Source organism: Seriola aureovittata, chromosome 3 (genome assembly GCF_021018895.1).
Source record: "Seriola aureovittata isolate HTS-2021-v1 ecotype China chromosome 3, ASM2101889v1, whole genome shotgun sequence".
NCBI lineage: Eukaryota > Metazoa > Chordata > Actinopteri > Carangiformes > Carangidae > Seriola > Seriola aureovittata.
The window spans coordinates 23,194,997-23,210,871 of NC_079366.1; the positions used below are offsets into that span (position 1 = coordinate 23,194,997).

At 39.3% G+C, this 15,875-nt stretch overlaps 2 protein-coding genes across 5 annotated transcripts in view; both read right to left on the bottom strand.

Moving 5' to 3' along the window:
- The window catches only part of LOC130166342 (LIM and calponin homology domains-containing protein 1-like), a 29,930-nt gene extending 25,947 nt beyond the window's left edge, over positions 1 to 3,983 (bottom strand). For all 3 annotated transcript variants that reach the window (XM_056371896.1, XM_056371897.1, XM_056371895.1), the window contains exon 1: positions 3,509 to 3,983. In XM_056371896.1, the coding sequence (XP_056227871.1) occupies positions 3,509 to 3,619 (111 nt within the window). In that variant the 5' untranslated portion in view covers positions 3,620 to 3,983. The remainder of the gene's footprint in view (positions 1 to 3,508) is intronic.
- Positions 3,984 to 6,090: 2,107 nt separating this feature from the next.
- uchl1 (ubiquitin carboxyl-terminal esterase L1 (ubiquitin thiolesterase)) lies at positions 6,091 to 11,935 on the bottom strand. Of its 2 annotated transcripts, XM_056372895.1 has the most exons (9): positions 11,800 to 11,935; positions 11,697 to 11,708; positions 11,068 to 11,196; positions 10,088 to 10,229; positions 9,568 to 9,653; positions 8,848 to 8,895; positions 8,327 to 8,396; positions 8,178 to 8,236; positions 6,091 to 7,189 (listed from the first exon to the last, which is right to left on the bottom strand). In XM_056372895.1, exons 1-9 carry the CDS (start codon positions 11,830 to 11,832, stop codon positions 7,106 to 7,108), a joined length of 663 nt encoding a protein of 220 aa, XP_056228870.1. In that variant the 5' UTR covers positions 11,833 to 11,935; the 3' UTR covers positions 6,091 to 7,105. The 2 variants fall into 2 exon arrangements, with proteins under 2 accessions (XP_056228870.1, XP_056228871.1); XM_056372896.1 differs by lacking the exon at positions 11,697 to 11,708 and having other exon boundaries at positions 11,800 to 11,914.
- Between the last annotated feature and the right edge of the window lie 3,940 nt (positions 11,936 to 15,875).

Consider the following 15,875-nt stretch of genomic DNA (forward strand, 5'->3'; position numbering starts at 1 on the left):
CCAGGACAGCTGTGACATCTGGCACACACACACACACACACACGCTCAGTTACACAAATTCTTTCATTTATTCCCTGTGTCCAGCCTTGACTCTTGCTATGTACTGCATGTCTGTGACAGCAGGTTAACTGCTGCCCCTAAAGTTAACTTTGTGTCTCTCTGAGGCTGTACAACTTTAACTTGCTGAAATGTTGCATCCAACAGGTTTAAAGCACCTTCGGCAGTGCGTATCAGAGACAGTCGAATCCAGCCTTGTCTCGGCTATAAACAGACAGAAAAGTCTTGTCTGTGCCAGGCTAATTTCCTGCTCGGGTCATGTGGTGATATATAGCCTACTGCTCTACTGCCCCCTGGAAACAGTGACACCTGAGAGCCTGCCCATGTTATGTTCCCATAGTGACCAGTGTCACCCAACCAGGGCGTGTCTGACGAGTGTATGAGCAGTATCATGCATAGCTGATCGGCATGGGTGTGTGTGCATACACTTTGCATACTCGTACACACATACACACACTCACACACACACGGAGCATAGGGTGGCATGATTAACCCTGAATCATCCCCACCTGTGAGAGCGTATAAATACGCAACTAGAAATAGAGTCAGCCTGACCAGTCTGAAAATATCTGGAGTATTAGGAGCCAGAAAGACGACAAAGCACAAGGAACACCGAGCAAACACTCTGCAGGAGAGATTAAGACTTACAGGCCAGCATTAACCTAGACTAGTGTGCTTACTACTGATGTAACATAGCTGCAATTGGTGCTTTTTAAGTGCCAACCAAAATGCATCCATAGCATCAAGCATCAAAAACTGTTCACAGTCTAAAATTTTGAAGCAATTTTACAGTAGTTCCCAAAAAACACAGTATGCTTTATGAGAAAGGTGAACCTCAGTTAAATGATGATATGTTGGGGTCAACTGTAGTATAGACATTCTTAAATGCCAAGACTTATGCTTTTCTTCATTGAAGATGGTAAACTGAATATCTTTGGGTTTTGGACTGTTAGTCCGACAAAACAAGACATTGTCACCTTGAGCTGTGGGAAATTATAACAGGTATTTTTCACTGTTTTCTGATATTTTATAAAGACAACCATTGGTTGACTATTCAAGAAAATAATAAGCAGATGAAGGCAAGTTCATGATGAAGGCAAGTTAGCCAAGCAACATTTGGAGACTTAAGCGTGGTATGCTGAAGAGGAATTGTGCTGTGCATTATAGGAGTGTTGTAATCACATGCTCATGGTGTGTGAAATTATTAAAGCCTAGCTGATAAACTAATTCCTCAAACTGGAAGCACATATTCCCTCTCTTAGAACCCTATGTTGTGAGTTGAGTTGGGCACAAGGATGACTTGAGAGGGTAAGTGGTATGAAACTTCAACATCATTCATTGAAGGGATAACCGTGCAAGTTTGTTGGAAAATTATCTGTTCATATTAACATCCCTAAAGCCACATAAATAGGTCAAAACTCTCCACAGAAATAGATATTTTATAAAAGTTGATAACTTTAATTTTCTTGCACTGTATGTGGGACACTAGCAAGTCTGAACTGGATGATTGGGAGATGAATGATCCACTTCTGTGGCCTCTGAAATTTTAAAAGTAATCATGATGAAAAGATGCAGCCCCAGACAAGCCATTTCATTTAAATAGATAGATTGATTGATAGACTGAATAATGAAAGCTAAAAACGTTTTTGGAAGAGGGACTAATGTTAGATGAAACCAATCTGATTCAATGTTTTTGAAGTTTTAACATTTGCAAAGTCTTTGAAGAAGTTAGGGGCAATCTTCCCCTTTAAAAATGTAACTTTATCAGCTCTTATTAAACCGGTGGATCCCCACCTTTTTAAATTGTGACCCCTAAAAACTGAAGAAATCTCTACTTGTCAACCCTCCCCAATGGCTCCCTATGTTTAGTGGTGGGGACAATTTGAACCAAAAAGTGATTTTAATTAACATTTAGAAGCAGTAGCATGATACATATCTGCAAGAAATGTTCCTACTACTTTCCTATCCTGTTAATCATTATGCAACCTCTTTGACTTATCTTGTAAACCTTGTGGCGATCCTAATCCCCCGGTTAGGAACCTCTCTAAACAAATTTTGAATGTTTACTCTCACATTGGATTTCAGTCTTATCAGTATGAACCAAGTCAGTGCACTTTAAAATAATCACAATAGTGAGTTATTGGCCATAAAACATGCAAAACTGCAGTCATATGTCGAACAATGTTGGACAGACTGCTTGGAGAGTTTGGGGCTTGCCAAATTCATTCATGTGCAAGAGTGAAACAGGCTTGTTCGCCTGTTAGCCTGTGGATATTACTCTTGATTCCTGCCACCTGCAGACTCTGGAGAGACTTGCTGCTGCAGTAAAGCATCAGCTTTACGTAGCCTGCAGCTTAGTATTTTGAGAGGATAATGATGATTGCACTTGATAATGGTATATCATGCACAACAAGCCTACTGAAAAACTCAAATACTTGATACATTTAGAGGTCTGCAACCAGGATATACCAAGGGAAAATCACAATCAAACATTCCAGCTCTAGTTCTTGCCCAAGCTAAGAGAAGATGGTAGACTAGATGCTTGAAAGGCAACTTTATCCAAATACCGTTGCATCAATGGTGCTGATTTGTCAATTAAATCCTATCTAATCCATTCTCCTCTATCTACCACAGCCAGCAATAAACTGGTTGACTGCAGGACAAGCCACACAGATTATGGAAGCCCTGTGAAAACAGAGCTAAGGTGTGAAGCTGAAACCAAAACTTTGGCATCAAAATTCATTTTGATGTACTTCCAAACCTTTATTTCCTCAATCTGAGATTCTAGTTGGCAAGTAGCTCGGATAAAGCAGACTGAGCCATGATGAAAGAAAAAAATAGGTCAAAACGCTGCTCCATGGGCAAATCATGATTCACCACTCAGGCTTATAGAGGGAGGCGTTTTAGCCAGATGATGGTGGAGGCGCTGCAGCAGACCACGGATGATAATCTCATCCTATCAAGTGCCGTACAGTACAACATCTCGTGCGTGTATGTTGGCCCGGTTTCATAACCATGGCAACCGGAATCCCCTCGCGCCCGAAAAAGGGGCGTTCCTCCTGCTAGCATGTAGAAGATGTGCTCTTCATTGATAATAAACAATCGGGGGGGAAATTATATTTTGTGGGGTGTACTTTGTGTTTCTCGTTTTTTTTCTCGCTTGAACGGTGTTAAAAGTCCGCACTGTGCTGGTCTTGGTGTTGAATTTCATCAAGTCAGGCATGAGTGAAAACTTTGACCACACACGGTTGTTCATGCACCAGAGCCGTTGTCCCACAGCGGTAACCCAACACTGCATCGTCGCCCCCAACAGGTGATGATGCACCGGTGGTGCTGTTGGCCAGTATATTTATATCCCCGGTCACAGAATGTGGCAGTATGACCCATTTGCGTCCCTGCTAATGCTGTAACAGCAGGCCCTGGTGCCTCTGTGGTCGGTCACTTCACTTACCTCTATCCATTTCTGTGCTTCCTGACAGGCTGGTTCGGGATGGCTCGGCTCCAGCGAGTCGTCCCGCGTCGGAGCGTTCGGGACATCTCGACCTGCGGCGGGGCTAGCCATCTCCGGGCAGGCCGTTTACCAAGGACCAGAGTGGGACTGTGATGATACTGTGATATGTGTTAAAGCTCCCTTCAGATGAGTGGAGGTGCTCTGCTCCCCTCCCCGCTCTGTCAGTCCGTTATCCTCCTTCTGGCTTCCTACCGTTAACTACCCCGCAGCTTCACGCGCACTCAGACCTCCAGCACTACTCTCAGCGAGTCCTGCTCAAACTGTGGCACAGAGAGGGAGGAAAAAGCCTGCTGCGACCCCCGACGCTGCGACGCGAAACAGGCGCTAAAAATAACGATTCTTGTGCGCCGCCAAACTGCGTGAGGCTGACGCTGCTGCTGCTGCTGCTGTCCTCAGCCACCGCTGCTGCCGCGCGTTTCAGGACACGTGAACGCGCAGACAGGAATCTATGCGGGGGAGGTCGAGAGAGATAGACAGAGAAATGAGAGAGAGAGAGAGATGAGGGGGTTGCAAAAGATGTCCTGCTATTTCATAGTTCCTATGAGTCGGCTGAAGTGACTGCATGTGCTTCATGCTTACCTGAGCCATAGAAAGTCTACTGGCTTTAATATGGAGAGCAAAGGACAAACACATGTCAAAAAGTGCCTGTTTGAGACCATGAAAGATAGATTGAGATCCAGACTGGTTTACCAACCGCCCAGTGGCCCCCAAAGTCCCAGGCTCACTATATCTTTTGAGTCTGCATAATTTGATTAATCACCAATTTGCACCTCTACGTTATCAACTATTAATAGTCCTACTGCAAAACAACATTAACATTTTCAACTTCCTTGTTTTGTCCAAAGATGCTCAGTTTACTATCATAGAAAACGGGAGAAATATGGCAAATATTCACTTTTGAGAAGCTGGAATAAGTGATTTTTTGATTATCACAATTTTTGTCAGTTTCTGTATGGGAATACTTACAGTGGGTCCCCAGGAACCCCTGGAGGGTTAATCCATTTGACCAGATAGATAAACCAATTTTATGTTCTAACATGACGGTCTAAATCCTGTTTCAAAGCCCTGTCCACGAGGCTGGAGAAATAATAATTCTCTTATTGATTTATTTATTTGGTGACCTTCAAGTAGTTAAATTGAAAATACAGACGCCAAACTAGAATGCTATCTCCTCCCAGGTTGCAAAGCCCCCCAAACACCCTCAGTGTACTCAAACTACAGCTACAGTAAAGCCCTGTCTTCAAGTTGCTTAAAATAACAGGTATGCCCTATTTTGAAATAGACAGCTTTTCTGAGATTTTCTTCATTGATTACAAAAGAAAATCAATACAAAATAAAGCAAAAGTAGTAGATGACTGCTGTAGTAGTAGCAGCAGTCATCTGTAATGTAAGTAATCAGTGCAGTTGAGTACACAGCGGGGTTGAGTGTTGATAACTCCTGCTCTTTACTATTGGATGCAAATGTGACCTTCTTAAATGGCAGGTCACACATTTAGTTTACTGTTACTATAGTCACCTGAATGGAGAGGTAAAGTCCTTGTAAAAGACACAGTTTTTGAATGGGGTTTTCAATTTGCATCTCTAGCTCTGGAAGTATCTGTGCAGGCTACTGACTGACATAATAATCCTCCTTCAGAGTTGGCCAAAATAAGCTTTAAAAAGTACTTTGTCACACTTTCTTGGTCTTTAACAGAGTCCTGTCAGTCAGGTCAATAAACTGCATATCACACTGTGCCTGCTCTTTAGCAATACAGAGAAAGGTCTTGTGTCTGTGTCCACAGCGATGAATTGAATAACCAGACAACGTGTCGTCAGCTCTTCTATCTTCCTCCTGTTTCAGCCCTTCACAGCTGAAATGCATCCAAAATCGGTCAGGATGAGCCACAGGCCGTGAGAGCCTTAGGATATTAACCACTTCATCACCTCATGTGACAGAAAGTATGAATGAGCGTCAGCTAAAATGTTGTTGGGGAGTCAAGAAAAGAATATGGGTTTTAAGGCAAGAGCCTGAGAGGTTTAAGGCCACAACTATAGTTTTCATAATCGATTCATTGTTTAGTCCATGAAATGTTAAAAACTGTCCAGAACCTAAAGATATTCAATTGATTGTTATATAACACTGACTGCTATAAGTGAAAAACAGCTTATTTTCTTTCATTTGAGAAGCTTAAACCGGAGAACATTTGACCTTTTTTGCTTGAAAAATGACACTAACATTATTGATTATCAAAATAGTTGGCAATTAATTTTCTGTTGATCAACTAATCAATTGATCGACTAATCACTGCAGCTCTGGAAAGGTTTACATGCAAAATATAGAATCAAAATAACTAGATCATATTGGGAAAATTGTTTTTTGTAATTTATTAGGTGTATTTAAAAGAACTCAAAACACACATCCATCTTGGAACATCTGACATCGCATACTTTAAATCCAACACAGGTTACTTGACGTAGATTAGAAGGCTGGTGCACAAGCAGGATTCTCATTGTTCTAATACAAACAGAGCAGGAGACACATACAAGTTTAATGGTTGCTTTATTGAATTCCCACAGCTGCATCACCAGCAGAACTACAGCAACACAGTATTTTGGAAAGTGCAGAAAGGTAAACAATTTGAGCACAACCTAGACATACAGTACTAATCACCCTGCACTGCACAATAACAACCCAACATACAGTAGCACTTAATTTGGATGGTCCATAATTTGATTGAATGTTTTGTATTTTTTGTGTTAAACTTGCACAGTAACAAGTGCATCTGACTATTTGAGCTTTTGTGGATTGTTGACAGTGACCTAAATAAAGACGATATCTGTAATCCACCACTATCACTTCAATCGTGTACTTTAAATTCTAACTTCTGGCAGAAAACTTCAGTTTCTCCGAAAAATGTCAGTGTGACACCCAAGAACACGACTCAAAAGGTTGCGTGCATGCTCTGAACAATGGTTAAATTATTCCTACGGATACATTTGGGCTCTTCTGAGGAATGTCAGATCCTAACAAGCTCAACCACACAGCAACCGAAGGCATTCAAACAAACAGGCAAAAAGTTTCCCTAACCAAGTTTTCTGCCTTTTCCTCCTCACTCTTATTGGCACAAAAGGTATTTAAGCATCAGTCTTTTGAGTTTGACACAGATGCACCAGTGATTACGTACAAAAAAAGTTGCAAAAAAAGATACACACATGCCCACAAGCAGTGGTGAGGTCTGACCTCATATTTTACAATTTTTACTGCTAAATGATATCACATAAAAAGGTCTGGGCAAGCATGTATCAGTTGGTGTTAGCAGAACAAAATGTTTTTTTGTGTGTGTGTGTGTGTGTTTGTGTGTACATGTGCTAATGCTAAAGAATGCTTTGTTCATGAGATGAGTGTGCAATATGTGGAAACAACATGTGCTTTATAGTGCATAGTGTCTGCAGATGTATGTGTACACAGGTCATTCTGGATGCCTGCTGATTGTGTTTGTCATGTGAATGCTCCAAGACATTTTGGTTTACAATTTGGTTCTGTTTCCAACCAAATATCTAACTGTGACAAAAAGCCACTGCGGAGAAACGTACTTCGCCTTGCTCTCTTTCCATAAATCCACGGCACACTTTGGCTGCATCCTGGACACGATTAAAAAGAAAAACGGAAGAGAAATGAGATAAGTCTATATATCCACTATATTTAGAAATACAGCACATTTTAAAAGGGAAGTTTAAACTTTGCACTTTTCAAATAGAGATACTAAACTCCTGACACCTGATTAAATTAAATTCTAGTAACCTCATCTGTCATGAAATGAAGCTTAAATTTTTCCGGGGTTTTAAGGCTGGTTTTACAGGCTTTACATTTTATCAACTTATTAGACCGTTCAAGCTGAGTAAAGTGCCTCTGAATGTTCATAATAAAATGTTGTGTATAGCTGAAAAAGCAGGTCCTTAAAATATCATCACATTTCTGATACATCGATAGTATTTGAACAAATATTAATTCAGCTTTCCAGCAAAATTATGAATGTAGGACATCAATTTAAATATTAATCTCAGTGGGTATCTCTACCTTTACTTATACATTTCAGTAGTTCTTCCTTTAAATGAAATCCAGTAATTCATCCCAACATTCAATTCTGCATTTTCATCACTAATGCATGTGGAGCCCTCTTGTGGTAGTTTTCTGTGACAAACTAAAAGGAGAAAAGATGCCACATCTGTGCTCAGCAGAGCCTTTTAGAAGACTTCTGCAGCACATAAGCAAATTGTGACTCTAAGAACTTCTGTTCTGGTTGAATTAGTGATATTCATCATGCTTTTCCTAAAGAGATTAAACCTTTGTTAATTATCTAATAATTAACAAACAGACTTGGCTAACATGGCTTGAGGGTTGAAGTGAAACATGACTGGCAGAAAACAGCACTGCTTAAATTGCAGTTAAATTAATATTTCACCAGTCTTTTTGTATGATTCATCCAGGAGATATATTTCAGTGTGCATTAGCCAAGTTTATCGATTGAATCAAGACACTCAGGAACAGCCACTCCCTATTCCAGTCTGATACCATGACTCATCAGAGACCGTGAGTCTGAAAAGGTCAGGTGATTATACTTTTACATACCGTTATGAAGGATTCATCTTTGGTGCCTCCATGATTCACTGGTCCATTCATTCTTCCATCTGAAAAACAAATACAATAGTTGGGAATCCAATGACTCTGTCCAATGCAAAATACATACAGGAATGTACATGATGTGTAGACATGCTTACCAAATTCATAAAGTTGTCCATTTACATTGACAAAGGCAATAAAGTGGAAGTTGACTTTGTCGGCTTCCGGCTGTGAAAGTTGAGATATGTGGAAGTAATAATTGGAGTAAATACTGTGATATGAAAAAGCTTCAGAAAAGACAAGCACTGCATAGCAAATATTTGCCATCAACACTACATCTGCTTTAAATACAAAGTCTCTCATCTCTGTTGTACCCAGACTCCAGCTCATGCATGGGATATCAAGAGAGAGGGAACAAGCATATAGACAGAGAGATGAAACTGAAATTTAACTTTTATCAGGTAATTATTTAACATAATTCAATGCAATTCTCAGGTTTATCAATAATGTGTATGAAAATATACTGCAGACTGGAATCTATGAAACAGTGACAAGCAGGGTGACAGCTGTCTCATATGAATGGGTCCAACATGTCAAACATTGAGAGAATGTTGCTGTCTGAAAAGATTATAAGATATCAGTCATTGGTAGCTGTGGATGTTGTGGTTAAGTCTCTTACCCTACACTGGCCCTGCACTGCAACCTCATTGTGAGCTTCAGTGATTGCCTGGAGAAAAAAAAAAAAACACATCAGTTTAATACTGCTAACCATTGATCATTTTATGCTTTAAAATACACATTCAAAAATGTTTTTAATAGCAACGTGACAAATTAGCAATGTAGCAAGGAAAGCAAAAACACAAGTTCCAAAGACTTTTACAATGTTGTTACTGTATATCAAAGGCAAACTGTCCTTTCTAGTGACAAGGATTTAGCAGTGTCTGCTGCCCCCAAGTGGCCTTCACATAACATGAAGGTTATACAACAGTCCCACAGATTCTAGAAACTTGAGATTTGTTTATTTAAGTTTTTTTTTTTTAAATGCACTTTTTGATAACTCATTAAACTACCCACTTAATAAACTATCATCGTCTCAGATATAATCACATGTTGAAATATTGGTGTGGCACATTTTAAGTATGGGCGATTTACTGAGTTGTGACTATTTTATTTGATATTTTGTGTGTATCTTATATTCTTATTTAAAACAGTATATATCATATACACACACAACCACAAAGAAAAAAAAAAGAAAAGTTTTGATTGTGGTGCAAAATAGTCTTGTAAGATGATACAAGAGACTTTACCCTCTGTTTTTCAGATTTGCAGTACACGCTATGTAATAGTTGAACTTGAAAGTTCATTTCCTTACATATAACAATACATAAAGCAGCATTACCTTGTTTTTCTCCAGATGTTTGGCACGGTCATTGGCAGACATGTTTGCAGTCTCATCTAGAAACTTCTTCAAGGCAGAGTCAGTATCTGAAAACACCAAGAGCAGCATTAGCTTAATCAATAACATGGCATTCATTTATATGAAGTTGTCTCAAATTACAACCTGCCACACCAAATAACTTCATTTTTACTATTCACTTAATTTCTCTTTCCAGTAAAATTCGGTAAATATTTGAGTACATGCATTGTGGCTTCATACCTGCTAACAATATACTTGAATATACATTTATTTTTTGGTTAGAAAATTTGAAAGTAGCCCCCTGGTCACAGTCCTGAGAGAAGCCACTGTATTTTATATGTTGGTAAAATCCCAAACTCAAAAAACAATATCAAATTTCTATTTGATTTTCAGCTTTAGGAATGAGTGAGCAGGTTTGACAACAACATTATGCTTGTTTTATAACCAAATATTAGTTATTGTTCTCACTATTGTAACAATATGTTTTTTCAATTTTACTCACCAAAAGTCAGTTTACTTTTGTTGTTGGCCACAGCATGCAGCAGAGCGACGGTGCCGCAGGAATTGACTACTGTCTGCTTCAGGAAATAAACCTCAGAGTTTTCTGCAACCTTGTCTGCCTGCTTCTGTCTGAAAGACTCATGCTGCCATACACACAGACAAAACACAAGCGTGCCCGCGTACGCACACGCACACACACGGTCATTGTCATCTGCCTGTGAGAACACAACGTGCAGCCAATTCTGCCACTTGCACATGAATTAACAGAACTGGAAATGGCAATCAACAGAACAGAAAAAAATGTAAAATTAATTACTCATTTAAACACAAAAAAATCTCTACTTACAGCTTCTCCAATGTAAGGATTATCTGCTTTTCTCTAGTCTATATCATGGTAAGTAGGGCTGCAAATAATGTTTTTTTTTAATAATCTAATAATCAGCTGATTATCCTCTTAAATAATTGATTCATTGTTTGGTCTGTATAACATCAGAAACCAGTTAGAAATGCCTGTGACAATGTCTTTAGGGTTGTAGGTTATTTTTCTGATGCTCAATAAATTGTTGTAGCTTTACTTGTAAATTGAATTTCTTTGGGTCTTGAACTGTTGATAAGACAAAGCGAGGCATTTGAAGTTTTCATCTTGAGCTGATGGGTATTTTTCACAATTTTCTTACATTTTGTGGACCTATTGAACATTTGATTCATTGCAAAATTAACAAATGAACTATTAACTGTTAGGAGTTAAAAGCCTGTTTGACAGGGTAATTAGATTTCACAGAAAAAAAAGGTAAGCATATGCTGAATCACTTCCTCATTATCCCAGTCTTGCAGCTCTTTCTCCCTCTCCATGCCCTCCCTGCATCTCAGTCTCACCCCACCCCAGACAGCCTGTTTACCACTGGCTCACCCCACCCTCGGGCACCACCACCACCACCACCACCACCAGCACTACCACTACCACCTCATCATCATTATCACCTGTTGTGTCAGTGGGAAGAGTAGCATCAGGGCACAGCATGGTCTCGGGACGGCGGAGAGTTGCTCACCCTCCAGCCCCAGCACATCTACGAAGCGCCAGCTCTCACCCACGCCTAGCTTGCTCATCATCTGAAACATACGGCGAGGAAATAAACAAAACACGATGCTTTAAGTGGATGTCAAACAGTTGAGGTTACAGTAACGACGTCTATCAAGGACCCCCCCCCCCCCCCCCCCCCCCACTGAGTCTGTTTAAAGATGCTGCGTTGTGTTGGTCCAGTGAGACCACACCCTTTAGCCCAGACACAGGGGGCAGCGCTGTGAAGATGCTGCTGCTCATTAAAATTACATAAACGTTTCTTCTGTTTGTTGTCGCGCCTCCTTTTGATATTACTATTATTATTATTATTATTTTTTTTTTTTTTTATATATAACAGTTGAAAATATCACTATGACTGTACTGATATCATGGCCGCTACGTAGTGGCCTGGTGTCGTTTTTTAATGGTCATCTTCGCTAACGGTTTAAATGTTCTCACTAGCTAGCTACTGTGAAACTTACCCGACCGTTGAAACAAAAATATTTACCAATATGTCGACATAACTCTGCGTCTAACGTTTGTTACCCACCTTGTTCAGCATCTGAAACGACATAAACAGAAAAATAGCAGGTGAGTGTGCTACCTGTGAAACCGATTTCAGAAAGTTAATAAAACACAAGTTATCTGCCCACCTCGGGATTGATCTCCATCGCGGTCCACTCCATTTTTGCAGTGTTTTATTGTAGCTCTGCAAGTTCACGTTGTCTTGTCTGTGGGTTTTAGCAGCTCTCAGTTGAAGTAACAGAGCGTCCCCGTACTTTATGCTGCCGGTCATACCATCTTACCGGCAGACAGGGGGGTGGGTTCATATCAAATTACCGGTGGTGTACAGATTTAGCTGTGTTATTGAGAGATATTGATATGATTCAAACGGTAGGTTTTACATGCTAAACATTAAGATATGTAGTGACACCTTAGAAGGAATTTCATCTTTATTAAAAGTAGATTTACGTTAAAACACACCGCTAAATGTGAAATCACGCTGGTTAAATCAAGTTCTTTCTAGAAAGAAAGGTGTGGCGTATTTATAAACAATGGTTTCTTGTAATGGGTTAAACATCAGACTTTTGGATTCACAGTTACTTTTACACAGGCGTGTAGTGCTATTTATTTCAGTAACGCTTAAGTTTCACATTTTCCAAGGTTGTGTAACCACTGTGGCAAGTTCACACACATCAACTATAAATTACCATGCAATCAAACATTAGACTGCTGCAGCTCATTTATTTACAAAAAGAATGGGATAGGCAGGCTACAGTAATACTGCAAAAAAGGGTTATGTCCATATTGTCTCAATATCTAGTTATTAATCAAGTGACTATTATATGGCTTCTTGTAAAATTAAATTTTCCACCTTTTTGTAGATAATTACACCTACATTTTTCTTATCGCAGTGCACGTGAATGAAATGCTTACTAGAAATTCAGATTCAACTTATAAAACCATGAACACAGTGAAGGACTGGTCATTTCAAAATAGTTAAATATCAGTGTTTGTCAGTTATTTAAAAAAAAAAGAAAGAAAGAAAATAATTGAACCTTTTGCAGGCAGAAGAGTGTTTTCTACAACTGTCTCTGTCACTGCAACAATCCACTTTTGCCAACTGCCTTTAAAACTCAATGTTACTTCCTTGTAAATTGATGTACAGCTGTCTACTCCAGGATTGTATATTTAAGTCACAAACCTTTAGGTCTATGCCAAGCTTTGCCATAGTGTACCCTGAGGCTAAAAACAACCAATAAATTACAACAGACTGCAGTTGCCAATTGTCACCTTAGGGTGCTGCTATTGTTCCAACAGTGAGCATTTCACTGTATGTAGAGCATTGAGTGCAGTTGTAAAATCCACATACATTCAGGCACTTGTTACTCAAGAGGTTTGCACAGTTTGTGAGAATTTGACTGTTCATTGCCTGCAGTTACATACTGGTTGGTTAACACCAGTTATGGTGTCTGCCAGTGGGATATTACTTTGCGTTTCCTGTTTTCCCAGTTTTTTGCACCTGTTTGTTCATGTCGTTGCTTCTGTAAGCACCGATCTGATTTAACACCTGATGGTTCTTGTTGGTACCTATCCGTGTCAGTGGGAATAAAAGTGTATACTGTGGTGACCCCTGCTGTTTGTGTGGCAGAGGCCTAAGCCTTATGCAACCTCATCATCAGTGCTTCCTGGTGGCACCTGGGCCCGGTGTTCACCAGCCTGTAAAATCAGGTCACTGTCACTCATTCTCTCTCTCTCCCTCGCTCTGCAGGCATTCACGCTGGCAATGTGATGCCGTTCAGTTCCCTTTTTTTTGTTCCTGTTTGTTTATTTTATGCACTTTGCAACACACACACACATCGGTTTACCACTCACACATCATGCACTTCACACTGATCTTACTGATATCCAAACTCCACGATTTGCAGCCATTTGTTAATTATACTTTTTGATTGATTTCTGTTAAATAAACTACTTATTTTTGCTTCTTAAAATGGTGTGTCTCCCTCCTTGTCATGACTGTAAGAGCCAGGCTGTGAAAATACATAAATGCTCTGTGTGCATGGAACACACATGGGTCTTTTTTAATTTGTTTTGGCTATGTGGCTTTCCACTCTTCCTTCCTCCTGGTGGCACTATAATCTGCACAACTATGTTTCACAAGTATGGTTATAGTGATATGAAGAGTAGTGATAGTGAGAGAATTGGTGTGAATAAATTATACACTTGTTTTATATTAATTTTTTTTTTATTTTGTCTGTTTTGTTTTGTTATTGTTTGTTTGCCTTCTAAGTGATTATTGCATGCCTGATATTCCCAAAAAGAGCATGGACTCTTAGGTTCTTATTGTTTTATGATATACTGTAAACAATGCCTTTGAGACCATAACTTTAAAAGCTTTTCAGATAAAACATTTGTGATACATGGAAGTGCAGCAGCTGTAATTTGATCATGTATAACTTAAAGACTATATTGTATAATGTCACATATTAATTGTGTCACTAGGCCTTTTTGAGATATTTCCAAAATGCATGCTAGTAGCAGAAAAGCTACAACATGCCATGCTGAGATATCTTTTAATCAGACATGAAGACAGACGGTCCAACAAAGTATCGATCATACACACCTTCAGGGTGTGTTTGTGCGTGGTGAGTGTGTTTATGAGAGTGAGAGACAGAGTGAGATAGCCCACAGGCTATCTCACTCTGTCTCTGTGGGCTGATAGGTTCATAGGTCAGAGGGATATGGGTAGTTGGTGATTTATTCTATGTGTGTCTATTTGTCCATCTGTTTGTCTGAGTGTTTAAATGGTACATTCATAGGCTGGTTTAAAAGGGGTAAGCAACAGTGAGACAGTGTTCTATGAAAATTGAGGGGAAGAAGACAAGCGAGACAAGAACTCTTATTTTTGTCTTCATTTTTGATTTTATTTTGAATGTGGATTAACCACTCAGAGAACAGAGCACACTGGTGAGTCATCATCTCAACAGATATGTAGTCACTCTCTTCAGACAAAATTATTATTAGACCTGTTGCTTTGATCAAGATCTTTGCTCTTAAAGAAACTTGATTGTAGCTATCTATTATAGGTTTCTGTTTGAACAGCTGGTAAAAACAACATAGTCGGTGCCAATGAGGTTCATGGAATAATTGTGGTCCTCAGAAGATAAAGAAAACTAAATATTCACCTGTGGAGACCTGGAGAAAGTTATTGTGCATCACCAGCAGGGTTAATGGTGGAGAGTTCACTTTTCATCTCCCAGTCAACAAAGAAACCGGTTCACACCTGTGCACACCAGCATGCCTATCCCAGCACAAATTTTGGAGGTGAATGGTGTGCCTCCTTTACCAGCAGGCTGGGGATGGAGCACGGTGGTGTATTTTAGTCTCTTTGTCTCACTCAGCATGCTGTTAGCTCTGTTGCTTTGGTTTTTACTTGCAGAATCACAACGCTACAGATACAGAAAGTGACAATGCACTGTGACCTTCACCTGCTACCTCAAAACGGATTATGTGTGAATGAGCCTGGATGCCTAATGTGTGTGTTTAGTGGATATTTAAATATTTAAAATTTTCCATCTGTATAGTTTCAGAATGTTTGAAATATTTTTAACCAGTGTAAATGATAAAAAATAATGCAAAGGTAGGTCAAGTTTTCAGAGGAGGGTTTTAAACTACATTTACAGCTGGTTTCGATTATTTGAGCACAATTAAACTGTATCAGACACAAATTATTACTTAAAGTGGAGCATTTTCATATGTATTGACATGTTTAAAAAAAGATGTTTCATTTATTGCTCTTTCAAAATAAAAGATCATCCATCTGCTTTAAAAGTCTGTTCTGTGAATTAAAAATTTGAGTAAGCCTAATCTTTTGTCAAAATACACACATAACTATATGTTTGCTTTTAAAATATTAAACACACCCTCTGTCTTCTCCCTCTATGTCTCTCCGTCTCTCTCACTATGTTAAGTGTCTTTGTTAGAATTGATCTGTAGCTCTCAGTTCAGTTACTTGGTGATTTATTGACATGGCATGTAGATTCCATACATGCCAAAGCAAAAGGGGAGATAATGGATAGCATTCATGGTAGAAACAATGCAAATCAATATATTTCTATGGTGACATTCTTTAATGAGTAGGCCTATGTTTTGCCCTTGTGATAACAGTTCTGGTGTCAGTCTTACCTGATGTCACCTGATGTTTATATTTAATTATTATGACTTT